A 27,466-nucleotide genomic window follows, 5' to 3' on the forward strand; every position below is an offset into this window, starting at 1 on the left:
AAGAGATATAGATATGGTGGTGGAGGATGAGGAGGAGGAGGAGAAGAGCAAATAGACAAAATCAAGATGCGTATATCCATGTCTGGGTGTAAAGACAGAGATGCATGGGAATAGAGTTAGACCTCCCAAAAAAAGACACTGTATTTGAGTTTGTTATGCTACTATTATTCGGTGGTGTTGAGAAGTCTGTCCCAATCCAGCCCTTGTTCATTTTTACATGGGGCCTGTCAGCATTTTCAGTTGACAGGCAGATTCACCTATCTGTTATAATTTCACCAGTGGCACTAAAAACCCGCTCTGACAAAAACGCTAGCGGCAGACCAAGGCTTAGAGTGCCAGTTCATGCTATGTGTCCAGCTTGGATACCCAATAATTATAAGGCACAGAGGAATCACGGAGGACGTTGGTACGGTCGGCAAGGTACACCCTCACCATCTTCAGAAACTTTTCCCTTCTTGTGAGAGTACCCCGCGCATCAGGGCCTGTGCGATGGGAGGGTCTGAGAAAACTGTCCCAGAACTTTGACAGTGTTCCCCTTCCTCTGCTGGATTGGATTTGTGTCTCTCTCGCCTGTACTCCTTGGTTGTCCAATGAACTGTGACCTCTGCCACCAGCGTTTTCAGATCTTTTTAATAATTCCTCAACAAGGGCCTTCTGGTACTGCCCCATTTTATTAGGCATTTCTGGCTTGGGAATGAGAGACAGAAAGTTCTCCTTGTAGCTTGGGTCTAGAAGTGTCACCAACTAGTAATGACTGTCACTCAAAATTTGGACAACGCGAGGGTCACAAGAAAGGCAGCGTAACATAAACTCAGCCATGTGTGCAGACTGCTAACAGGCAATACTTCCGTGTCCTCACTAAGAGGACGACGGACCATGCTCTCCTCCCTGTCCTCAGGCCATCCACGCTGAACAGACGGTATGACAGTTGTGCAGGTATTACCGTCTATAGCGCAGGAAACTAGCTCCTGTTCTTCCTCCTCCTCCTCATTGTCACCTAATCCACAGTGGGACAAGATGAGGCTGGGCTGTGTGGAATCACCTGTATGGTTCCTTGCTCCAGCTCATCGTGCTGCGCCTGCAATGCATCCTCTTTAATTGTGAGCAGAGAGTGGTTCAGAAGACAGAGAAGCGGGATGGTGACGCTAATTATGGCGTCATCGCGCTCACCATCTTGGTGGAGTCCTCAAAGTTTTGGAGGATGGTACATATGTCTGACATCCATGTCCACTCTGAGGTTTTATGTGTGGAGTCTGACCTGACTAAAGACAGCCTTGTTGATGCTGGTAGCAAACAACTGCCCTCTTCTGCTCACAAATCCTTCCCAACATCTGCAATTTAGAGGTCCAACGCGTGGGGACATTGCACACCAGTTAGTGAGCTGGAAGCTGCAAACGCTGCTGAAGCACAACATGGGCAGCGGAAGCTGTAGCTGACTTTCTAAAATGGGCACACAGGCAGCATACTTTGACAGGCAGATTTGGATAGATTTTGAGAAACCGCTGAACCACGAGGTTAAGCACGTGGGCCAGGCATGGTACGTGTGTGAGCTCGCTTCGCTTCAGAGCCGCCACCAGGTTCTGGCAATTGTCACACGACCATGCCTGGCTGTAGGGTCAGCGGTGTCAGCCACAAATCTGCCTGCTCTTTCAGAGCTGCCCACAACTTTTCAGTATTGTGCGATTTGTCACCTAAGCATATTAGCTTCAGCACAGCCTATTGCTGCTTGGTCAAGGCCGTGGTGCAGTGCTTCCAGCTTCTGACTGATATGGTCATTTCGGAGATGGAGACTGAAGAGAAGGAGGAGGTGCAGGAGCTGTAGAATGTGGGAGCAACCCTGATTGACCCAGGGCCCGCAATCCTCTGCGTCGGGAGGACATGTTCTGACGTGTTGCTACCCCTGCTTATGCTGGCCTGGCAGGTGGTGCAAATGGATTTTTTCGGGTTGTCTGCAGAGTCTTTAGAAAACAACCAGACTCGGGAAGACCTAACAGTTGTACTGGCAATTTCCGTCGTATTGGCGTTACGGGAAACACTTTCCCGCCTTGTTTCTGCGGCTACCACACTGCTTCTTCCGGCCTGTTGTGGTGTTACGCCTCCCTCCCCCTGTGTTCTGCTGTCCTCACTCTGCATGTCCCCCTGTCAGGTTGGGTCAGTTACTATATCATCCACCATCTCGTCTTCCACTTCAGCACACTGGTCCTCCTCCTGACTTTCTGGCAATTGTGTCTCATCATCATCCACCTCTTGCGACAGTAATTGCACTTTGCTACAGTTGCCTTCTTGTGACCGTGGCTGCTCAAATATTTGGGCATCGCTACACGCGTTCTTCTCTTGACTCCCTCAAAGCTGGCCGGGCGTGAGGCCCGAATCTACAAATAGAAAAGTGAACAGCTCTTCTGAGTGTCCAAGTGTGGGATCCGTTGTCTCGGGCACTCGGCATGGTGGGAGGAAGGAGGATCAGGGTGAGGAATATACGGTCCAGACTCACGGCTACTGAGACTTGACCATGTGGAAGACAGGGTGGTGGTGTCAAAGTGACTGGAAGCATTATCTGCTATCCAAACAACAACCTTTTGACACTGATCTGTGTTCAATAGTGGTGTTCTGCGGTCCCCTAGTAATTGGGACAGGAAGGTCAAGCGACAAGATGTGGGTGTTTGTTGTGGCACAATTTCAGCTTGCCGACAACCTCGTTCTTGGCCTCTGCATGCACCATCACCATCACATCCACTTCCCCGTCCCTTGCCACGGGCCTTGCTCATTTAAAAATGGAGGACAATATTTTCCACGTTCAGTACAAATGGCTGGATTTGAAATGCAGTTATAAGTGATACGTCTGACTGAAAACCACGGTTTTAAATAGCAGGCCTGTAGGTTACTATTCTTAACAGTGACCTCGTGTGAATAGCTTTGCTGACACACTGCCACAAAATGTAAATGGAAGCCAGAAATTGCTGATTTTGGAACGCAGTAATATGTGATACGTCTGACGGAGAACCATAGTTTTAAATTGCAGGCCTGTAGTTTACTAATACTATTCTTCACAGCGACCTCGTGTAAATAGCTTGGCTGATACACTGCGACAAAGTGTAAATGGAAGCCAGAAATGGCTGATTTTGGAACGCAGTTATATGTGATACGTCTGACGGAGAACCATAGTTTTAAATTGCAGGCCTGTAGTTTACTAATACTATTCTTCACAGTGACCTCGTGTGAATAGCTTCACCGACAGACTGCAACAAAATGGAAGTGGAGGCCAATATTTTCCATGTTCACTTAAAATTTCTGGATATTTATCATTGTAACATGGAAAAGATCTGGCTGTATTCTGCAGTGCTAACAAGCAAATGGAGCAGAAAAATTGTGTACTCTGGATTGCTTTTTAAGCAAATAACCAGGATTAAGATAAAAAAAAATTAGCCCTGGCCCCTGTTATATTTGGCTATGTCTACAAATATCTGTCACAGCAGCAGCTGCAACGTGCAATGGACCCTCTTGCACTATATGCACTGCCACATACTCTGCCTGCCTGCTTGCCTAACTCCTGCTATCACCACTGAATATATGCAGCTGGATTAGTCCTCAGAAGGACTGTTAGTTCAGATGGATATATGTATATGTTGTGGAATACCTATAATAACTATAAACAAGCAAATCTCTCCCTGATTCAGCAGCAGCTCTCCCTACTCTGCCTGTTTCTGGGGTAGACTATGACAAGCATAGCGTCACTGGGTCTTAAATAGACTTGATGACGCTGTGCGGCCAGCGAATCACTGTAGTGCCCACAACCAACATGGCTACGGCATTTCAGTGCGTGGCAAGCAATCCCTGCATGTTCATTGGCTATCTAAAGAGCGCCAAACATGCAGGGCGGGCAAGTACCGAGTAGTGGCGAGCATGTTCGCTCATCCCTACTTCCCATGCATTTAAAAAGGTCCCTTAGTCTGTTTCAGTAGACTCCACAATCATTGGGAAAGACTGCTGACTTGACAGATGTCCAGAAGGCAGTCATTGACACACTCCACAAGGAGAGTAAGCTACAAAAAGGTCATTGCTAAAGAAAGTGGCTGTTCACAGAGTGCTGTATCAAAGCATATTAATGGAAGGTTGAGTGGAAGGAAAAATTGTGGTAGAAAAAGGTGCACGAGCAACCAGGATAACCGCAGCCTTGAAAGGATTGTTAAGAAAAGGCCATTCAAAAATTTGGGGGAGATTCACAAGGAGTGGACTGCTACTGGAGTCATTTCTTCAAGAGCCACCACATACAGATGTATACATGACATGGGCTACAAGTGTCGCATTCTTTGTGTCAAGCCACTCATGACCAATAGACAATGTCAGAAGCGTCTTACCTGGGCCAAGGAGAAACGACCTGGACTACTGCTCAGTGGTCCAAGGTGTTGTTTTCAGATGAAAGTAAATTTTGCATTTCATTTGGAAATCGAGGTCCCAGTGTCTGGAGGAAGAGTGGAGAGGCCACATTCCAAGCTGCTTGAGGTCTAGTGTGACGTTTCCACAATCAGTGATGGTTTGGGGAGCCATGTCATGTGCTGGTGTAGGTCCATTGTGTTTTATCAAGACCAGTCAGTGCAGCCCTCTACCAGGAAATTTTAGAGCACTTCATGCTTCCCTCTGCCGACAAGCTTTTTGCAGATGGTAGTTTCATTCTTCAGCAGGACTGGGCACCTGTCCACACTGCCAGAAGTACCAATACCTGGTTTAAAAACAACAGTATCACTGTGCTTGATATTTACCTTAACCCCATAGAGAATCTATGGTATTGTCAAGAGGAAGATGAGACACCAGACCTAACAATGCAGACGAGCTGAAGGCTGCTATCAAAGCAACCTAGGCTTCCATAACACCTCAGCAGTGCCACAGGCTGATCGCCTCCATACCACTTCGCATTGATGCAGTAATTGATACAAAAGGAGCCCCGACCAAGTATTGAGTGCATTTACTGAACATACATTTCAGTAGGCCAACATTTCAGATTTTAAAATCCTTTTTCAAGCTGGTGTTATAAAGTATGCTAATTTATTGAGATAATGACTTTTGTGTTTCATTGGCTGTAAGCCATAATAATCAACATTAAAGAAGTTGTGCACTACTGTAGACTATCCCCCCAATGTATCCCCCCGGGGCCCCTAAGAATTTTTGTAAATACCTTCCGTTGCAGATAATGCCTGTGAGCGGCGCTATCGGTGGCCGCTCACAGGCATCACGTGACGTCATGACAAGTGAGGCGTGACTCAGAGCTGCGGTCCTCGCGGTGGCTGCTGGTTTGTGGGCGGGGTTACCCCCCGCGTCACACCCAGCATCCGCCACGCGCTTCCCCAATGAATGGGGAGAGGCAGAGCGCGCGGCGGATGCCGGTTGTGACGCGGGGGGGGGGGTAACCCCACCCACAGCCTGGCATCCACCGTGGAACCAGGAAGGAAAAGACCCCCAGCTGCTGCCAGCACTTGTCGTGACATCAGCGGATGTCAGAGCCAGCAGCAGCCAGAAGTCACGTGATGCCTGTGAGCGGCCAGTGATAGCGCCACTCACAGGCATTATCTGCAACAGAAGGGGAATACATTGGGGGGGGTAATCTAAAGTAGTGGACAACCCCTTTAACAGAAATAAACACTTGAAATAGATCACTCTGTTTGTAATGACTCTATATAATATGAGTTTCACCTTTTGTATTGAAGAACTGAAATAAATTAAAGGGGTATTCCCATCTCCAAGATCCTATCCCAATATGTAGTGGATGTAATAATAATAATATTAGCAAATACCTCCAATTAGAAATGTAGTATAGTTTTTCTGATTTGCTATGTGCTGGCATTGCAGGACCTTAGGTATCCATAGTTATGACCACTAGCAACTAGCTAACTAACTGTCACTATATCAGTGGTCGTAACCATGGATATTTAAGGTCCTGCAATGCTCTGCACATGAGGAAAGGGACATAGCAAATCATAAAAACTAAACTACATTTCTAATTGGAGGTATTTACTAATATTATTATTATTACACCTACTACATATTGGGACAGGATGTTTGAGATGCGAATTCCCTTTAACTTTTTGATAATATTCTAATTTTGTGAGAAGCACCTGTATGTGTGTATGTGTGTGTGTGTATATATATATATATATATATATATATATATATACACACAGTGCCTACAAGTAGTATTCAACCCCCTGCAGATTTAGCTGGTTGACACATGCGGAATTAACTTGGCATTGTGACATTTGTACTGTAGATCAGCCTGGAAGTGGGAAATGCACTGCAGCAAATTTTGTTTTTGGTTTTTTTTTTTGTTTTTTTTTTAAACGTTAAAAGTTAATTCAGAGTGTCATTTATTATTCAACCCCTCAAACCACAAGAATTCTGTTTGGTCCCCCTAAAGTATTAAGAAGTAGTTCAGGCACCAAGAATAATGAGCTTCACATGTGTGGATTAAAGATCTCTTTTGCCAGCCTTTTCTGACTATTTAAGACCCTCCCCAAACTTGTGAGCAGCACTCAGACATAGTCAACATGGGAAAGACAAAGGAGCATTCCAAGGCCATCAGAGACAAGATCGTGGAGGGTCACAAGGCTGGCAAGGGGTACAAAACCCTTTCCAAGGAGTTGGGCCTACCTGTCTCCACTGTTGGGAGCATCATCTGTAAGTGGAAGGCTTATGGAACTACTGTTAGCCTTCCACGCCTGGACAGCCTTTGAAAGTGTCCTCCCGTGCCGAGGCCAGGCTTGTCCGAAGAGTCAAGGCTAACCCAAGGACAACAAGGAAGGAGCTCCGGGAAGATCTCATGGCAGTGGGGACATTGGTTTCAGTCAATACCATAAGTAACGTACTCCACCGCAATGGTCTCCGTTCCAGACGAGCCTGTATGGTACCTTTACTTTCAAAGCGTCATGTCAAGGCTCGTCTACAGTTTGCTCATGATCACTTGGAGGACTCTGAGACAGACTGGTTCAAGGTTCTATGGTCTGATGAGACCAAGATCGAGATCTTTGGTGCCAACCACACATGTGACGTTTGGAGACTGGATGGCACTGCATATGACCCCAAGAATACCATCCCTACAGTCAAGCATGGTGGTGGCAGCATCATGCTGTGGGGCTGTTTCTCAGCCAAGGGGCCTGGCCATCTGGTCCGCATCCATGGGAAGATGGATAGCACGGCCTACCTGGAGATTTTGGCCAAGAACCTCCGCTCCTCCATCAAGGATCTTAAGATGGGTCGTAATTTCATCTTCCAACAAGACAACGACCCAAAGCACACAGCCAAGAAAACCAAGGCCTGGTTCAAGAGGGAAAAAGTCAAGGTGTTGGAGTGGCCTAGTCAGTCTCCTGACCTTAACCCAATTGAAAACTTGTGGAAGGAGCTCAAGAATAAAGTCCACATGAGACACCCAAAGAACCTAGATAACTTGGAGAAGATCTGCATGGAGGAGTGGGCCAAGATAACTCCACAGACCTGTGCCGGCCTGATCAGGTCTTATAAAAGACGATTATTAGCTGTAATTGCAAACAAGGGTTATTCCACAAAATATTAAACATAGGGATTTATGCTTCTGTTCATAAAACCTACTCTCGTTTGCAGTTTGAAGGCTCTAACTTATTTGCATCTTATCAAACCAGCTAAATCTGCAGGGGGTTGAATACTACTTGTAGGCACTGTGTATATATATATATATATATATATCAGTGGGTACGGGAAGTATTCAGACCCCTTTTAAATTTTTCACTCTTTGTTTCATTGCAGCCATTTGGTAAATTCTAAAAAGTTCATTTTTTCTCATTGAAGTCCACTCTGCACCCCATCTTGACTGAAAAAAAACAGAAATGTAGACATTTTTGCAAATGTATTAAAAAAGAAAAGCTGAAATATCTCATGGTCATAAGTATTCAGACCCTTTGCTCAGACACTCACATTTAAGTCACATGCTGTCCATTTCCTTGTGATCCTCCTTGAGATGGTTCTACTCCTTCATTGCAGTCCAGCTGTGTTTAATTAAACTGATAGGACTTGATTTGGAAAGGCACACACCTGTTTATATAAAACCTCACAGCTCACAGTGCATGTCAGACCAAATGAGAATCATGAGCTCAAAGGAACTGCCCAAGGAGCTCAGAGGCAGAATTGTGGCAAGGCACAGATCTGGCCAAGGTTACAAAAGAATTTCTGCATTACTCAAGGTTCCTAAGAGCACAGTGGCCTCCATAATCCTTAAATGGAGAAAGTTTGGGACCACCAGAAGTCTTCCTAGACTTAGCCGTCCAGCCAAACTGAGCAATCGTGGGTGAAGAGCCTTGGTGAGAGAGGTAAAGAAGAACCCCAAGATTACTGTGACTGAGCTCCAGAGATGCATTAGGGAGATGGGAGAAAGTTCCACAAAGTCAACTATCACTGCAGCCCTCCACCAGTCGGGCCTTTATGGCAGACTGGCCCGACGGAAGCCTCTCCTTAGTGCAAGACATATGAAAGCCCGCATAGAGTTTGCTCAAAAACACATGAAGGACCCCCAGACTATGAGAAATAAGATTCTCTGGTCTGATGAGACAAAGAGAGAACTTTTTGCTGATAATTCTAATGTTATGATCTGCAACATGAACTAAGGAAAGATAGGAGAAAGCTGTCCCTACAGTAAGACTAAGCTGAATCCCTACGATGTAGCGGGCTGCCTGTTCCTAGCGAACAGACCCGCCTTAGTCCTTGGCTAGTCTGAACGAAGACCTATAGCATAAAGGGAGGGGTCCCTAAAAGAACTAAGGATTGGGACAAAAATGGGAGACCTCCTAAACAGAGAAGTAGTTGCAGAACACAAAAAGACAAACTGACAAAAAGGTACTAGAGGTCCCAGAAGGACCAAGCGAACTGACAGAGAAAAGCACAGAAGCACCTGGCTAGAGAAACAGTCAAACACTGAAGTCCAGCACAGCCAAAAGGGCAGAGCTGGAATATAAAGGCAGATGGCCACGTGATCGCAAAACACAAGATGGAAAAAACAAACAGGAGGGTTCTAACATCTAAGCAGTATGTGTGGAGAAAACCAGGCACTGCTTATCACCTGCCCAATACAATACCAACAGTGAAACATGGTGATGGCAGCATCGTGCTATGGGGGTGTTTTTCAGCTGCAGGGACAGGATGACTGGTTGCAATTGAAGGAAACATGAATGCGGCCAAGTACAGAGATATCCTGGATGAAAACCTCTTCCAGAGTACTCTGGACCTCAGACTTGGCCGAAGGTTCACCTTCCAACAAGACAATGACCCTAAGCAAACAGCTAAAATAACAAAGTAGTAACTTCAGAACAACTCTGTGACCATTCTTGACTGGCCCAGCCAGAGCCCTGACCTAAACCCAATTGAGCATCTCTGGAGAGACCTGAAAATGGCTGTCCTCTAACATTCACCATCTAACCTGACGGAACTGGAGAGGATCTGCAAGGAAGAATGGCAGAGGATCCCCAAATCCAGGTGTGAAAAACTTGTTGCATCATTCCCAAAAAGACTCATGGCTGTACTAGCTCAAAATGGTGCTTCTACTCAATACTGAGCAAAGGGTCTGAATACTTATGACCATGTGATATTTCAGTTTTTCTTTTTTAATAAATTTGCAAAAATGTCTACATTTCTGTTTTTTTCAGTCAAGATCGGGTGCAGAGTGTACTTTAACCCCTTAAGCCCCGCGGGTGGTTTGCACGTTAATGACCGGGCCAATTTTTACAATTCTGACCACTGTCACTTTATGAGGTAATTACTCTGGAACGCTTCAACGGATCCCCCTGATTCTGAGATTGTTTTTTCGTGACATATTGTACTTCATGATTGTGGAAAAATTTCTTCGATATCACTTGCGTTTATTTGTGAAAAAAACGGAAATTTGGCAAAAATTTTGAAAATTTTGCAATTTTCAAAATTTGAATTTTTAAGCCCTGAAATCAGAGCGATATGTCCCACAAAAGAGTTAATAAATAACATTTCCCACATGTCTACTTTACATCAGCACAATTTTGGAACCAAAATTTTTTTTTGTTAGGGAGCTATAAGGGTTAAGAGTTGACCAGCGATTTCTCATTTTTCCAACAAAATTTATAAAACCATTTTTTTAGGGACCACATCACATTTGAAGTCACTTGGAGAGGTCTTTATGACAGAAAATACCCAAAAGTGACACCATTCTAAAAACTGCACCCCTCAAGGTGCTCAAAACCACATTCAATAAGTTTATTAACCCTTCAGGTGCTTCACAGGAATTTTTTGAATGTGGAAGAAAAAAATGAACATTTAACTTTTTTCACAAAAATGTTACTTTAGACCCAATTTTTTTTATTTTCACAGGGGTAACAAGAAAAAATGGACCCCAAAATTTGTTGTGCAATTTCCCCTGGGCACGAAGATACCCAATATTTGGGGAAGAAACACTGTTTGGGCGCACGGCAGGGCTCGGAAGGGAAGGAGCGCCATTTGACTTTTTGATTGTAAAATTTGCTTGAATAATTAGCGGACGCCATGTTGTGTTTGGAGAGCCCCTGTGTGCCCAAACTTTGGAGCTCCCCCACAAGTGACCCCATTTTGGAAACTAGACCCCCCAAGGCACCTTTATAGATGCATAGTGAGCACTTGGAACCCCCAGGTGCTTCACAAATTGATTCGTAATAATGAAAAAGTGAAAAAAAAACACTTTTTCATTTTTATGAATCAATTTGTGAAGCACCTGGGGTTCCAAGTGCTCACTATGAATCTAGATAGGTGCCTTGGGGGGTCTAGTTTCCAAAATGGGGTCACTTGTGGGGGAGCTCCAATGTTTGGGCACACAGGGACTCTCTAAATGCAACATGGTATCCGCTAACAAATTGAATGGAAAGTCGGCTCAAATTGTTAGCGGACACCACATTGCGTTTGGAGAGCCCCTCTGTGCCCAAACTTTGGAGCTCCCCCACAAGTGACCCCATTTTGGAAACTAGACCCCCCAAGGCACCATTCTAGATGCATAGTGAGCACTTGGAACCCCCAGGTGCTTCACAAATTGATTCGTAATAATGAAAAAGTGAAAAAAAAAACACTTTTTCATTTTTATGAATCAATTTGTGAAGCACCTGGGGTTCCAAGTGCTCACTGTGAATCTAGATAGGTGCCTTGGGGGGTCTAGTTTCCAAAATGGGGTCACTTGTGGGGGAGCTCCAATGTTTGGGCACACAGGGACTCTCCAAATGCAACATGATATCCGCTAACAATTTGAGCCGACAATTTGTTAGCGGATATCATGTTGCATTTGGAGAGTCCCTGTGTGCCCAAACATTGGAGCTCCCCCACAAGTGACCCCATTTTGGAAACTAGACCCCCCAAGGCACCTATCTAGATTCACAGTGAGCACTTGGATCCCCAGGTGCTTCACAAATTGATTCATAAAAATGAAAAAGTGTTTTTTTTTTCACTCTTTCATTATTACGAATCAATTTGTGAAGCACCTGGGGGTTCCAAGTGCTCACTATGCATCTAGAAATGTGCCTTGGGGGGTCTAGTTTCCAAAATGGGGTCACTTGTGGGGGAGCTCCAAAGTTTGGGCACAGAGGGGCTCTCCAAACGTATTGTGGTGTCCGCTAACAATTTGAGCCGATTTTCCATTCAATTTGTTAGCGGATACCATGTTGCATTTAGAGAGTCCCTGTGTGCCCAAACATTGGAGCTCCCCCACAAGTAACCCCATTTTGGAAACTAGACCCCCCAAGGCACCTATCTAGATTAATAGTGAGCACTTGGAACCCCAGGTGCTTCACAAATTGATTCATAAAAATGAAAAAGTGTTTTTTTTTCACTTTTTCATTATTACGAATCAATTTGTGAAGCACCTGGGGGTTCCAAGTGCTCACTATGCATCTAGATAGGTGCCTTGGGGGGTCTAGTTTCCAAAATGGGGTCACTTGTGGGGGAGCTCCAATGTTTGGGCACACAGGGGCTCTCCAAACGCAACATGGCGTCCGCTAACAATTTGAGCCGATTTTCCATTCAATTTGTTAGCGGACACCATGTCGCGTTTGGAGAGCCCGTGATGTGCCTAAACAGTGGAGCTCCCCCACAAGTGTCCCCATTTTGGAAACTATACCCCTCAAGGATTTTATTAAGGTGTATAGTGAACATTTTGAACCCAGAGGTATGGCACAGAATTTGTTTACATTAGGTCATCATATTGAATAAGTTGTCATTATTCTTGAGCGCAAGTGCTCGCTACTTGAGTTTGCATCGGGTACTCAGGTATGCACCATGTACAGCGTGTGCTCGAGTGACATGCTCGAGTCCCTGCTCCGCATGTTTCACGGTTATTAGACACCCAAAAAAAAACATGCGGGGATCGCTCGTGCATGGCAGGCAATCCCCGTAAAGTTTTTTGGCCGCGAAGCATATGGGGCAGAGACTCGAGCATGTCACTCAAATACCCACGATACTCAATGCATACCAGAGCACCCGATGCAAACTCAAGTAGCGAGCACTTGCTCTCAACACTAGTCGCCATATCGTCATCTTTTTTTCTTACTTTTGAAAAAAATCCCAACCCCAGCCCTAACCCTAGCACAACCCTAGCCCTAGCACAACCCTAGCCCCAGCACAACCCTAGCCCCAGCACAACCCTAGCCCCAGCACAACCCTAGCCCCAGCACAACCCTAGCCCCAGCACAACCCTAGCCCCAAACCCAGCCCTAACCCTAGCCCAATCCTAACCCAAGAGTTTATTTTTGACGCCGTTCCTTGTGCGGTATAAGTGATTAGACGACTTTATTCTTCGGGTCGGTGTGATTACAGCAATGCCAGAATCATATGGGGTTTTTATGACTGACAGCTGTCACACACTAAAAGACGCATGTTTTGTAAAATCTAGTTTTTGCATCGCCATATTTTGAGAGCTATAATTTTTCCAGATTTTGGCAGACAGTCATGTGACGGCTCGTTTTTTGCGGGATGACTTGACGTTGTTATTGGTGCCATTTTCAGGCACGTGACATTTTTTGATCGCTTTCTATTCCGATTTTTGGGAGGCAGAATAAACAAAAACCAACAATTCAGGAATTGTTTTTTTTTTTTTTTTTTTTTATTCTGTTCCGCGTGTGGTAAAATTGATGAGGTAGCTTTATTCTTCGGGTCAGTACGTTTACAGCGGTACCACATTTTTATCATTTTTCTATGTTTTGGCGCTTATACACAATAAAAGCTATTTTATAGAAAAAAATATTTTTTAGTATCGCTTTATTCTGAGAGCTATAACTTTTTTATTTTTCGGCTGATGGAGCTGTGTGGCGGCTTGTTTTTTGCGGGACGAGATGACGTTTTCAGCGGTATCATTTTTATTTATATGCGTCTTTTTGATCGCGTGTTATTCCACTTTTTGTTTGGCGGTATGGTGATAAAGCATTGTTTTTTGCTTCATTTTTTTTTTTTTTTTTTTACCGTGTTCACTGAAGGGGTTAACTAGTGGGACAGTTTTATAGGTCAGGTTGTTCCGGACGCGGCGATACCAAATATGTGTACTTTTATTGTTTTTTTTTTATTTTTTTTATAATAATATTTATTGATGGGTACATTATATTTTTATTTTTGGTGTATTATTTTTTTTATTTTTTTATAATATTTTTGCACTTTTTTTTTTTTTTTTTTTTTCCACTTTCACACAGTTTATACACTTCATTACTTTGTCCCACTCTGGGACTTTCACTTTTTTTTTTCTGATCGCCTGCATGGCACAGGAATGGAGCACCATCCCTATGCCATGAAGGCTGTCAGAAGTGCACAGTGTGAAGATTGCTTGGAGATGCACTGCGCATGTCCAAGCAATCTTCCTGCTCTCTGGTGACCCGGATGTTGTCATGACGACATCGGGTCGTCATGGCAACACCCGGGAAGCCTTTGCAGACTGCGCTGGAAGCTGGAAGAGGAGGTGAGTATCGCCAATCACCTCCCCTTGCCCCTGCAATGCCGCGATCGACTTCGATCGTGGGGGTTAATGTGCTGGGAGCGGTGCAGGACCGTTCCCTGCACATAGTACCGGGTGTCAGCTGTGACAATCAGCTGACACCCGGCGGCGATCGCGCCCGCACAGCCTGTGTGCGCGCGCGATCGCGATGACGTACTAATACGGGTCTGGCTCTTAAGTCCCAGGGCACAGACGCGTATTAGTACGTCAGATGTTATTAAGGGGTTAATGAGAAAAAAAATGAACTTTTTAGAATTTACCAAATGGCTGCAATGAAACAAAGAGTGAAAAATTTAAAGGGGTCTGAATACTTTCAGTACCGTGTGTGTGTATGTTTGTGTGTATATATATATATATATAATATCTGGAGCTCCAAATTGATGGTCATGATCTTGATTGAATGATATTATCTAAAACATTCACAATCTTCCTTCCTGAAGCACTATCCTTTGTACTAGGATATTCTTGTGATCTTTCTTCAGGTGTAAGATTCTACATAGGTTTTCCCTCTCCATTGGAGGATTCGTTTGTCATTGTCTCTCCACGGTGCTGTGATCGTTGAGAGGAAAAATGATAACTACTAACAGGTAATTTGATTTTCCTGAAACCCATGACAGCACCCTAATTTCCCTGCCTCTGCCTTATGGCTGGTGGTGGTTCTCAATATTCTCTTCTCACAATGAAGAATGGGCTTGAGTGAAAGTATAAATAATAACAAGAGTAATGATTACAATTTGGGTGACTCCTACTTAACTTCCTGGAAACCGGATTGAAGGAGGAAGTGGGAGTTGCCTTTTTATTTTGTACTTTTGGCTTCCTGTCCAGTAATAGGGGCAGATCCCAATCTCTCCATGGTGCTGTCATGGATTTCAGTAAAATCAAATTATTGGTAAGTAATTATCATTTTCTAGATAAATGATAAATACAAAATCTTAATTATATGTCGCCTTATTATCTCCAGTAATTGTATTATTCAATGGGATTTTTATGATGCTACATCGGCCTCATCTTCTTCTCAATCAGGTCCCTACAATATTGGATCCTCTCAGTGGAGATCTTCTACATAAGAGAATTTTCCTGATTGACCAGTCAAGGATGGATACAAACAGGGACAAGATTGTGGAGAAGATATTACACCTCACCCAAGAGATCCTCTTCCGGCTTACTGGAGAGGTGAGAGATTCTGATGACAACACATTACATCATTCTTATCTATAGGAATATCAGATGGACAGAACTGGAGAGGTGAGGACTCTGGAAATGTCTGTAGTGAGATTTATTAATATGTCTCTCCATAACCAGGATTACATAGTAGTGAAGAAGTCCACTAGTGAAGGCTGTCAGGCCCCTGTGTCTGATGGAAGGGGAAGACCCCTGAGCCCAATCACAGGGCCTCCACCTCTGATACATGAGGACATCAATGACCAGAAGATCCTAGAACTCACCTACAAGATGATTGAGCTGCTGACTGGAGAGGTGACACTGCTGGACATTATACAGTAACGCTATAAAGGGATCAGGGTGATGACGGTATCATTGTATGTGTCAGGTTCCTATCAGGTGTCAGGAGGTCACTGTCTATTTCTCCATGGAAGAGTGGGAGTATTTAGAAGGACACAAAGATCTGTACAAGGACGTCATGTTGGAGGTTCCCCAGCCCCTCACATCACCAGGTAATAGACAAGACTAAATACACACTGCCTATAATTATCTGTATGTAAAGAAATAATTCAGTCCCCATATGTGTTTCCTCCAGTTCTATCCAGTAAGAGGACACCAGAGAGATGTCCACGTCCTCTTCTTCCACAGGACAATACAGATGTCCCTCAGGATTGTCAGGTAGATGGAGAGAAGATGTTATGAGATCCCCCTATGATGTGTAGACGGCTGTGAAGGTCTTGTGTTCAGTCTTGTGTTATCCACCATTATTATATGTTTTATACTTATGTAATGAGAACTGTGGAGATGGCAAGATTAGAACTGATCATAGAAGTGACTTATCCATTTTTTTGTGACTTTTACATCATTTTGTTTCAGGGTGAAGATCTGACCCATATTAATACCACAGAGACATATGTGAGGGATGATGAGCTGTGTAAAGAGATTCCTAAATATGACTACCCAGGTGCGTAGTAACTACTAAATGCAGAGAAGTCACAGATTCTTCTCAGTCACTGGCTGTTATGATACTGGTGGAGCACAGTTGCAATCCAATGGCCGGAGAAGCTTGAGCGGGGAACAGCACGTGTTAGTTGAAGTTCTTGGAATTAGCACTAGGAATAAGAGAGTAGAGGAGTGTTGAAAGTCTTGGTAAGACAGTTCTCAGGAGCTGGAGACTGGAATTAGACTAAAGGCTAGACACAATACTCAAGCATTGAGTGAGCATTCCATGTGGCTACACTGTAAGTAGGCCCAAAAAGGAAACAAGATGTCTTTCATAGGTTTGACACCGGCAATGACGGAAACACAATAGTTGCCTCTAGTTGTGAGGAGTAGAAATGCAGTACAATAATGAATAATAGCAGCTACTAGGGGTCAATTCGCAGAAAGAACAGAATCCTGACACCTGCTGTGTCTCCTTTATCAGCGGTGTAGTCCGGCCATATCGCAATCATGTGATTACCATTCTGCCTTCTTCTTCACCGAAAAACTGTTCAAATTACTTTGTGCATTGAAAGCCCTTCTTCTATAGAGTTTACAACCTGGAGGATCCGCCTACCCCCTGGAATTAGAAGATACTGACCCTTACCTGCCCAGATCTGTAAACTACAAAGCCTAATGACAGCATACGTAGAATGTGCTGGCAAGTTAGAAAATCAGTTGAACAAAAATTATTATGATGGGCCTCTAAGGGAAAGTGGAGGGTAATGATACTGTTGCTTTCCTAGAATCCTGGTATAATATAGGATGAATTTACCTTCTCTCTTATGTACTGCTGAATGTGCTCATGTGGTCACTACAAGACCAGGTCCAGTCTTTCTGGCCAAACTTCACTTTTATGATCGACAACATGAAATGTGCAGTGAAGGCCAAGTGAGAATGTCTGTACAGTAACAACAAAGCTTCCCTTTACACTGACTTTTTCAATTTCTTTTAAAACCGACTAACTTCAAAGAGGATTGCAATAAACTACACTGTCATAGAAAATATCTCTCCCTCTGAAATCCCTCATTCCCCCTCCTCTATACCATTTGTCAAAGAAGCTCACCATCTAAGGAGCTGTTGCTAAGCAAATTAGCACACACAGGAGAAGTGGCTAATATGCAAATGCTAGTACAAAAGGAGCTCCTAACCCAATTAATACATACAACTACATACGAGTGTAGTTGTAGTAGCAGAGGCCTGTGATAAATATACACCTAGGTGAGGAGGATGCAGCTCTGAGCATCAAAGAGAATTCTCTCTCACCCCCAGGGCATCCCCATTTGCTCACACAGAAATCTACAGTCTCGCCGGCAGCGAGATGAAATATCGGAAGTTCTATACTTCTGATAATAATGGGACACATATTTTTAGCGGCCGGGTCAGCTAAGGAACAATACGCATAATTTTCCAAATCTGTGAGCCCTTCTGGTGAGCTTTAATGCGGAAGTACACAGATAACCAACCGCAGTCACGTCATGTCTAGTCTCTAAAGAAAGGTAAATTCATAATGGAAAATATCACGTCACTTGCAAGCTTCTGAGATCAACCCACGAGGAGTTATCGTGGAAGTTAGATATTTTAATTTTAACATGAAGGGTGGAGCCCCGCCCATGTGATGTCATCATAGGGGGTGTGTGGGCAGGTTCCCCCTTCGGCATAAAAGACCCTGCTGAAGATGGGTCCATACTCATGTTGGAAGTTACATATTTATATGTAGCACAGGTCACGTTCGCTGAAAGGGCATTGGAGTGCTTCCCTCCAGCTAAACTGAATCGTCTCTGCGATCGGTCTAGTAAGTTTCTTCTATTAATCCTTTTTATTTTGTATAACTGCATGTGTATTGTTTTGTCTCCTTTTGTAAAACCTTCTGTATATTTTTCATAAACATTGCTTCCCTTTTGGATTAAATATAAAATTTTATATTTCTGTTTCTTTTGCTCTGTAATCTTTCCCTCCCCCGAAGCCATACGCTACCAAAAAGCAGGCTTCCGATCAGGCCTGTATTGTATCTCAAATCTGATCGGTGGTGGCAGCGAATAATATTGAGTGGGTTATTGTGAGGCTATCAGTGACAGAACGAGGGCATATACACATATTCCATGCATTGGAAGGGGGTGTGTATGCCGTATGCTCACTACTAGCTTGCTGAGAATCACTTAGTGATAATAGCCTGCATCCTTCTGTATTGATCGTCGGCCAATCGTGCAATTGTCCGGACAATAGGGGGCAGCAAGGAGCTGTTTGCTCAAGAGATCACAGTGGGTGGTCTCTGTGAGTAATCGGGATAATGTAAATACCTGACATAGACAAAAAAACATTACACCTGTGCCATGATTTATCTCTGAGCTGTGTGTGATTGCTGGCTCTGATATACATTCATTCACATCTGAAGGAGATGTGTTGGCATGGCTCAAGCCCTGGTTTCCTGGCTTCACTCCACGTCATATGTTTTCAATTCTAAGGAATTCAGATTACTGCACCATCATTCCTGAAATCAGAAGCACTAATACTTTCTCTATGTCATAGCTTGGTTTCGGGATTTGATCCGATGACCTTTTGCTACATGGTTGGTTTCTCTCTCAGCTGGGCTACAGTCCCTTTCTTCTCTGTCCAAATGCTGATAGGTTCTTTTGTGTTTTTTTACTCTGTTGCCTTCTCTCCAGGTGTTTTCCATTTTCCTTTTTGGCTCTGTCTGATCACTTTTTGGGATGGGCTTTATATGTTCACTTTTCACTTACATCACTTGCTGGCTATACTTTCATGTAGATTGGTGTTTGGAGTTCCAGCTCCTCTGCTAGGGGTTTACCTTGTCTGGTAAGCCCCAGTAGTTTTTCCTGTACCTTTGTTAGATTTGTGTTGTGGCCTCCCCTCTGTTTCATCAGGAGGTACAAGAAACCCCTCGACGGCCTTTTAGGGAGCCAGCTCCAAGGAGGTGTATTGTGGCTAGGACCTTTTTTAGTCTCAACAGAGACTAGTTAGGTACATGTACGACTTCTCTCCTTGGTAGTTCTTTCCATCTTCTGTTACTCGTGTGAGTGTGTGAGCACAATAAAATTAAGTGTAGACTTGGTCAAGCTATATAACCAAGTCAGACTTAGGAAAACCTGACATGGGCTTTTATTTTTCAAGAGATCTGCAAGATGTTAGTGGGATGGATCTCTCCGTCCACTCCCGGTCTTGGGAGTGGCTAATGTCCACGAAACCAATTTAAACTTTCAGTTAAGGTTTGGGTATGTCAGTGTTTTGTTTGCAAGCTTCAGAGCAGGAGGCTCTATGAAAGACAGATCTGTGTGAAACTGAACTCAGGCCAGAGAACTCAAAGCTACTGATGCAGTCGCCCATGGCAACAGACTGTTATGGACGATCCGGCTGTGAACTGGAGGATAGAGTTCTGGATTTTGTTTGTGAGTAGAAAATAAAGACCTTTAAGTTGGACTAATCTGGGTCACTGCCTCTTTATCGCACTGTCGTGAAAACCGCTGCATTATAGATGATAGAAGGCTTACAAAGTTATCAACAAGTTTTTATACATTTAAATTAAACTTACAATACAATTTTTTTGAGTAAGAAATCACTTTTGAAATTACTTTGAAGGGCCTACATTTTAGATAGTTGCATTCTTCGTAGTATCAAAAACCATATTGAGGAATTAACCACTGTTCATGGTCACCTAACAGCTCAAAAGATGGCTACTACAAACCTGCTTGGCGCTAACTACTTTATTTTCAAGATCCCATGGATTGCCCTGCTTCTCATCCCTTAACCCCTATACATAGATCTGAACTTATACTTGGACCCTAGGCTGGGGCCACCGAGTTAGCTGCTGTTTGATGGTGCCAGATGGCAAGAAGAATAGTCAAGTAGCCAGATCCGAACCAGGAGGGCGAGAGAAAATGCAAAATCAGAAAACTCAAGATTAGTCCGTTAACAGGCCGGAGTCACAACAGGAAACAAATATTAAAGCCGAGAGCTGAGCACAGAGGACCGAACCAGAGGAGAACAAGGCTGTATCTGGCAGCTTCTGCCAATATACTTTGAGCTTTAGTAGGGTGTGGTGCTTTCCAGTTGGCCGAAGCGGTTAGCTGATTACTCAAGCTGGACAGCACACACACCCATACTACTTTTAAAAACGAAAAAATGATAGTGTTGGCCCCCTTAAAAATAGTCTGGGTGAAATGGTGGATGAGGATGAGGAAAAAGCCAATATGCTAAATGATTTTTTTTTTCAACCGTATTTACACAAGAAAATCGCATGACAGAAAACATGATCAGTGATGACAAAAATTCTCCTTAAATGTCACTTGCTTAACCCAGCAGGAAGTACGGCGCCCTCTAAAAATCACTAAAGTTGATAAATCCCCGGGCCCGGATGGGATACACCCGCGAGTACTGCTGGAATTAAGTAAAGTCATAGATAGACAATTATTTTTAATCTTTAAAGATTCCATAATAACAGGGTCTGTACCACACGACTGGCGTATAGCAAATGTGGTGCCAATATTCAAAAAGGGGACAAAAACTGAACTTGGAAATTATAGGCCAGTAAGCTTAACCTCTACGGTGGGTACAATCCTGGAGGGTTTCCTAAGAGATGCTATGCTAGAGTATCTGAAGAAGAATAACCTCATGACCCAATATCAACATGGTTTACGAGGGATCGTTCCTGTCAAACTAATCTGATCAGCTTTTATGAGGAGGCAAGTTCCGGACTGGACCAAGGAAATGCAGTGGATGTTGTGTATATGGACTTTTCAAAAGCTTTTGATACGGTTCCACACAAAAGGTTGATACATAAAATGAGAACAATGGGGATAGGGGAAAATATATGTATGTGGGTTAAGAATTGGATTAGTGATAGGAAACAAAGTGTGGTTATTAATGGAAAACACTCAGACTGGGTCTCAATTAACAGTGGGGTACCACAGGGGTCAGTATTGGGCCTATTTCTTTTTAATATATTTATTAATGACCTTGTAGGGGGCATACAGAGTAGTATTTCAATATTTGCAGATGACACTAAACTGGAGGGTAATCAATACAGAGGAGGACAATTTTATATTACAGGAGGATCTATGTAAACTAGAAGGTTGGGTTGATAAATGGCAAATGAGCTTTAATGGGGATAAATGTAAGGTAATGCACTTGGGCAGAGGAAATAAAATGTATAATTATATGCTTAATTGTAAAACACTGGGCAAAACTGTAACTGAAAAAGACCTGGGTGTATTGGTGGACGACAAGTTCACGTTTAGTGGCCAGTGTCAGGCAGCTGCTGCAAAGGCAAATAAAATAATGGGATGCTTTAAAAGAGGCATAGATGCTCATGAGGAGAACATATCATTTTACCTCTATACAAGTCACTAGTACGACCACACTTAGAATACTGTGTACAGTTCTGGTCTCCGGTGTATAAGAAAGACATAGCTGAACTAGAGTGGGTGCAGAGAAGAGCGACCAAGGTTATTAGAGGACTGGGGGGTCTGCAATACCAAGACAGGTTATTACACTTGGGGTTATTTAGTTTGGAAAAACGAAGGCTTAGAGGTGATCTTATTACTATGTACAAGTATATGAGGGGACAGTACAAAGACCTTTCTACTGATCTTTTTACTCTGAGGCCTGAGACGGGGACAAGGGGGCATCTTCTACGTCTGGAGGAAAGAAGGTTTAATCATAATCACAGATGGGGATTCTTTACTGTAAGAGCAGTGAGACTATGGAACTCTCTGCCGCATGATGTTGTAATGAGTGATTCACTACTAAAATTTAAGAAGGGCATGGATGCCTTTCTTGAAAAGTATAATATTACAGGTTATATATACTAGATTCCTTGATAGGGCGTTGATCCAGGGAACTAGTCTGATTGTCGTATGGAGTCATGAAGGAATTTTTTTCCCCAATGTGGAGCTTGGTGTTTGCCACATGGGTTTTTTTTGCCTTCCTCTGGATCAACATGTTAGGCTATGGGTTGAACTAGATGGACTTATAGTTGTTTTTTTAAGGTTAAAGGAAGACTGTTACTGCAAGGCTGGATGATATTTCAGGTTCTGGTCACCCTAATCTTAGTGGCTAGACAGAGCCTGCACCACCCAGAGGCTCTGGTTTCAACGTCTCCTCCATCACCAGCATCACGAATGAGGATGCGCCTGGTCATAGAAGCAGACATTGCAGGAGGAGATGTGACACACCATTTTCAGAAGCCCTAATGTGACAGAATGGCAGAAAACCAGAGCAATAGAAATCCCCATAAAGTGACTCCATTTTGGAAATTTTAACACTCAGTGAATTCATCTATAGGAGTAGTGGCTATTTTCACTCCACAGGCACTTTTCTGAAATTGGCACACAGTGAATGTTGGAGAGTGAAAATTGCAAATATGCCATATTATTACCAAATACATAGTGCCCAGAAAGTGCTCCAGAGATACGCACACCATAAAATTTAGTGGGTTCTTCTCACTACAGCAATGGCAAATACATGGATGCTAAATGTGGTTTGGGCATATTGCAAGGCTTAGAAGCGATGGTGAGATTTGACTGATGGAAAACGGATTTTGCTGGATTGCTTTATGGAAGCCATGCTGCTTTTCAAGAGCCTTTGAGTCACTAGTAATGTGGAAACCTCTGTTTTTACATTAATAGATGATGGACTTGAGTGGCAACTTGTTTTTTGCGGGGTGAGTAGAAATTTTTATTGGTATCATTTTCACCTACATACATTTTTTGGTGGCTTTTTATTCCAAAATTTGGGGGCAGAATGAACAAAGAGTTTAACACCACGCTCCACTGGTTCACGCCATGGGCTTTACTATTAGACTGTGACCCCTCATTGTCTTGGTGAATAATTCAATGGACATAATAAGTAGAAATGTTAAAAATATACATTTCAAGGATATTTTATTCAAAAATAATTTGTTTTATTTCTTGGCAGATGACTGTACTAGGAGATCAGAGGGACAGCTGACATCTTCAATTTTAAAATCAGATGACCTTGAGATCACACAGGATACAATTGAAGTGAATGCCATTACTCCTGATATACCATCATCCCTTCACAGCAAAGATCTATCATCTGATTCTTTGAAACAGGTCCTATCTTCTGATTCATTACAGACTACTAAGAAAAATAAAAGTCACAAAAGAGGCATAGAAAAACAAACTACTCTTAAAGCAAAGAAGTCAATTACACATTCAGAATATGGAAATAGTTTTCCTCTCGATACGTCTTTTGTTAAACATCAAAATATTCCCACAGAGGAGAAAAGATTTTCTTGTTTCAACTGTAGGAAATATTTTAACCGGAAATCAGATCTTATTAGGCATGAAAGAATTCACACTGGGGAGAAACCATATTCATGTTCAGAATGTGAAAAATGTTTTTTACAGAAATCAGTTCTTGTTACTCACCAGAGAACTCACACAGGGGAGAAACCGTTTTCATGTTCAGAATGTGGGAAATATTTTAACCGGAAATCGACTCTTGTTACGCACCAGAGAATTCACACAGGGGAGACACCTTTTTTCTGCTCAGAATGTGGGAGAAGTTTTACAGAGAAATCACATCTCATCTCACATCAGAGAACTCACACAGGGGAGAAACAATATTTATGTTCCGAATGTGGGAAATATTTTATCCGGAAATCGCATCTTCTTAAGCATCACAGAATTCACACAGGGGAGAAGCCTTTTTTCTGCTCCGACTGTGGGAAAAATTTTACAGAGAAATCACATCTTATCTCACATCAGAGAACTCACACAGGGGAGAAACAATATTTATGTTCCGAATGTGGGAAATATTTTAACCGTAAATCGTCTCTAGTTAAGCACCAGAGAATTCACACAGGGGAGAAGCCATATTCATGTTCAGAATGTGGGAAATGTTTTAACCGTAAATCAACTCTTGTTAAGCACCAGAGAATTCACACAGGGGAGAAACCTTTTTCATGTTCAGAATGTGGGAAAGGTTATGCAGATAAATCAAGTTTTGTTACACATCAAAGAATTCACACAGGGGAGAAGCCTTTTTCATGCTCATAATGTGTTTAACTAAAAATGGTACCTTCTTAAACATCATAAATGAGAAATTATTTACTAGAAAATCATATTTTGTTGACAATCAAAAATAACTTGCACGGTGAGAAGTTATATATTTTTTGACAAATTGTACAAAAATCATAATATACTAAACAAGAAAGGGAAATTACTTTAGAACTTACCATATTCCAGCTCCTGAAGCCAAGAAAAAGACAAGAAATGCTTTTTTTCCCACTGTATCATTGTATAAAGAACTATGAAGATAGCGCTTACTCTTCTGTATAAAATATGTGATGTTGCTGCTCACCTAATATTTATATACATGGGGTCTCTATATAGATAATCTTACCCCAGTATTTTGGGTTGGGAGAAGAGAAGGTGATTTGGGGCATTTTATTGTAATTTCCCTTTTTAAAAAAACAAGATAAAAAAAAATTTGATAGAAAAAAAAGCGGTTCATTTTCCCACCATCATTTTATTTGTGCTCTCAAATACTACAGTTTGGAAACAAAAGAAAAAGCATTTAATATTATAGAAAATGTGTTCAAAGACCTTGTATGGAGAGATAAAGAGCCCAGGCTGAAGATGCTTCATCTCCAAAAGTCTACAAAACAGGGAGGATTGGCAACTCCGAATTTTGATACAATGCCGATTTTTGCAAGTTGTCCCACCTACAAAGAATGGGGAGGTCTGTAATTTTTATCTTAGGTACACTTCAACTGTGACAGAATCTAAAAATAAAAAAACAGAAAATCACATTGTATGATTTTTAAAAAATTAAATAGCATATTATTGCATGAAATAAGTATTTATCACCTACCAACTAGCAAGAATTCTGGCTCTCACAGACCTGTTAGCTCAAAGTGGGAGGGCTTCTTAAAGAAAAACTAACACTGATGCACCCTGCAGGACAGCTTAAATTTCTTTGGAACTTGATTGGGGCTGTTATCCACCATACGAGCTATCCTGAGGTGCAACTTTTCATTCTTTTTTTTTTTTGCCATTCATGTCCAGGGAGATTAACTACGGTGCCATGGGTTGTACACAGTGAACCATGGAACATCAAGATCTCTGGAGATTAACTTGTAAATTTGAGATTGCTAATATTGTTCAATAATTTTAGTTCTCAAGTCCTCAGACCGTTCTCTTCTCCTTTCTTTTCTCCATGCTTAGTGTGGCACACATAGACACACAATACAAAGACTGAGTCAACTTCTCCCTTTTATCTGGTATCATGTGTGATTTTCATATTGCCCACACCTGTTACTTGCCACAGACCTTGTTATTGCCCACACCTGTTACTTGCCACAGGTGAGCTTGAACGAGCATCACATGCTTGAAAGAAAGTTGTTTACCTACAATTTTGGGGTTTTGTGTGAAATTATGTTCAATTTGCCTTTTTTTCAGTTTTTTTGTGTTGTTCCAATACACATAAAGGAAATAAACATGTGCATAACAAAACGTGTAATTGCAATTATTTTCTGGGAGAAATGCTTCATTTTCTAGCACAATTTCAAGGGTGCCAACACTTTTGGCCATGGCAGTATATAACCATGCTAAACAGGCTTATAAGAAATCTTCAGTCAGGACATTAAAAGTGCACTCAGTATGTTATCATGTCTGATAGAGGCAGCAGTAAGTTGCCCCCAACGTACAAATGCCCTGTACATAACAAATGAACAAGCAGAAAAACATTCGTGTATATATAAGACAAAAGGATAATACCCAGTTCATATATACACTGACCGAAACAGGAAAGGACTCAAACTAGGTTCGTAATATGGCATCCAATTATTAAGAGGTAAAAGACGATAATCAATTAAATGTTTTTATGTACCATATATATACATCTTTCTTTCTGTAGCTCATAAATTTTCCCTGAGGAAGCTGCTGATTAGCAGTGATACGTTTGGGGCTTGCCTTCCCCTGCATTTTTTACATCTTGATGATTGGATTCCATATTATGGACCTGGTTTGAGTCCTTTCCGGTTTTGGACAGGGTATATATTGACTGGTTATTATCCTTTTGTCTTATATGTACTTTGTTTTTCTGTTTATTTATTATGTACAGGGCATTTGTACTCTGGGGGCAACTTACGGCTGCCTCTATCGGATTGCTATCATGGCAACATATTGAGTGGACTTTTCATGTCCTGACCGAGGACTACTTATAAGCATGTTACTTTGACTACTTATAATGGCTCTTTCACACATCAGTATCTCCAGTACGAGTGGTGACAGTTTCCACACGTACCGGAGACACTGACACACGCAAATCCATTCAAATGAACGGGTCTGTGCACACGTCAGTGTGTTTTCACGAACCGTGTATCCATGTGCTCTACACGGAGACAAGTCAGTTTTTTTGCTGATACATGGTCCGCAAAACATACCATACGGATATCATGCCGGTGCCTGGGAATCAGCGCTACAGTTAGCGCTGTTTTCAAGTGCCGGGTGCTGAACACTGCCCTCATCATGGTCCCCTGCCAGCGCTGTGATCAGCACCAGCAGGGACTATGATGAGGGTAATGGTAGTCTGCTCCCTCAGTGTCCCCACCTGTAAGAATAAGAATAAAATAATAAAATCCATATACTCACCTCTCCTAGGTGTCCCCCGCTGTATCCATGTGACCGCTGAAGCTGGGGAGAATGAACCGCTCCGGAGCTGCGCTTAGTGAGTGACAGGACAGCGTACCTGAGCTGCAGCTCCCGAGTGGCTCATTCTCCCCAGCTCCTCGGCAGCAGTGGTCACATTAATACAGCAGGGGACACCTAGGAGAGGTGAGTATATGGATTTTATTATTTTATTCTTATTTTTACAAAGGTGGACACTGGGAGAAGGCTACCACTACCCTCATTATAGTCGCTTCTGGTGCTGATCGCAGTGCCGCACCCGGCACTTGGGAACAGCAGTAACTGTAGCGCCGATTCCCAGGCGCCTGTCCGTGTGATCCTGATGCAGCACACGGTTGCCACACGTGTGGCACACTCGGACACACGGGACACGGATATGTCCAGTACCGTTTTTTAGGGTACCAGAGATATGCGGAAGTGTGAAACTGGCCTAAGGCATGGTTGTGTATATATATAACCATATATTCATATATATTCATAATGTTTCTATCATACCAGGCTTTATATCCTAGGACCCGATTCTTTATGGGCTATTATTCCCTATTATATTAATCCCAGTGTTATGGGCAATATTTTGGTTTTTAATTCTTTTTAATGTGTTTTTTTATATTTAATTAAACTGTTACATTATACATAGGTGTGCTTATCCTTGTATTCTGGTTGTGGATCTCTTATT

At 42.7% G+C, this 27,466-nt stretch overlaps 1 protein-coding gene across 1 annotated transcript in view; it reads left to right on the forward strand.

Annotated features, from left to right (window-relative positions):
• LOC141271404 (uncharacterized) overlaps positions 1–27,466 on the forward strand; it is a 106,246-nt gene that overhangs the window by 25,572 nt on the left and 53,208 nt on the right. The window contains exons 7-12 of the mRNA XM_073681490.1: positions 14,999–15,148; positions 15,278–15,451; positions 15,525–15,648; positions 15,732–15,814; positions 16,013–16,100; positions 23,051–24,153. Of these exons, the coding sequence (XP_073537591.1) occupies positions 14,999–15,148; positions 15,278–15,451; positions 15,525–15,648; positions 15,732–15,814; positions 16,013–16,100; positions 23,051–24,153 (1,722 nt within the window). The remainder of the gene's footprint in view (positions 1–14,998; positions 15,149–15,277; positions 15,452–15,524; positions 15,649–15,731; positions 15,815–16,012; positions 16,101–23,050; positions 24,154–27,466) is intronic.

This window comes from Phyllobates terribilis, unplaced genomic scaffold (genome assembly GCF_046119375.1).
Source record: "Phyllobates terribilis strain yellow unplaced genomic scaffold, ASM4611937v1 Scaffold_5__5_contigs__length_657084704, whole genome shotgun sequence".
Lineage (NCBI taxonomy): Eukaryota > Metazoa > Chordata > Amphibia > Anura > Dendrobatidae > Phyllobates > Phyllobates terribilis.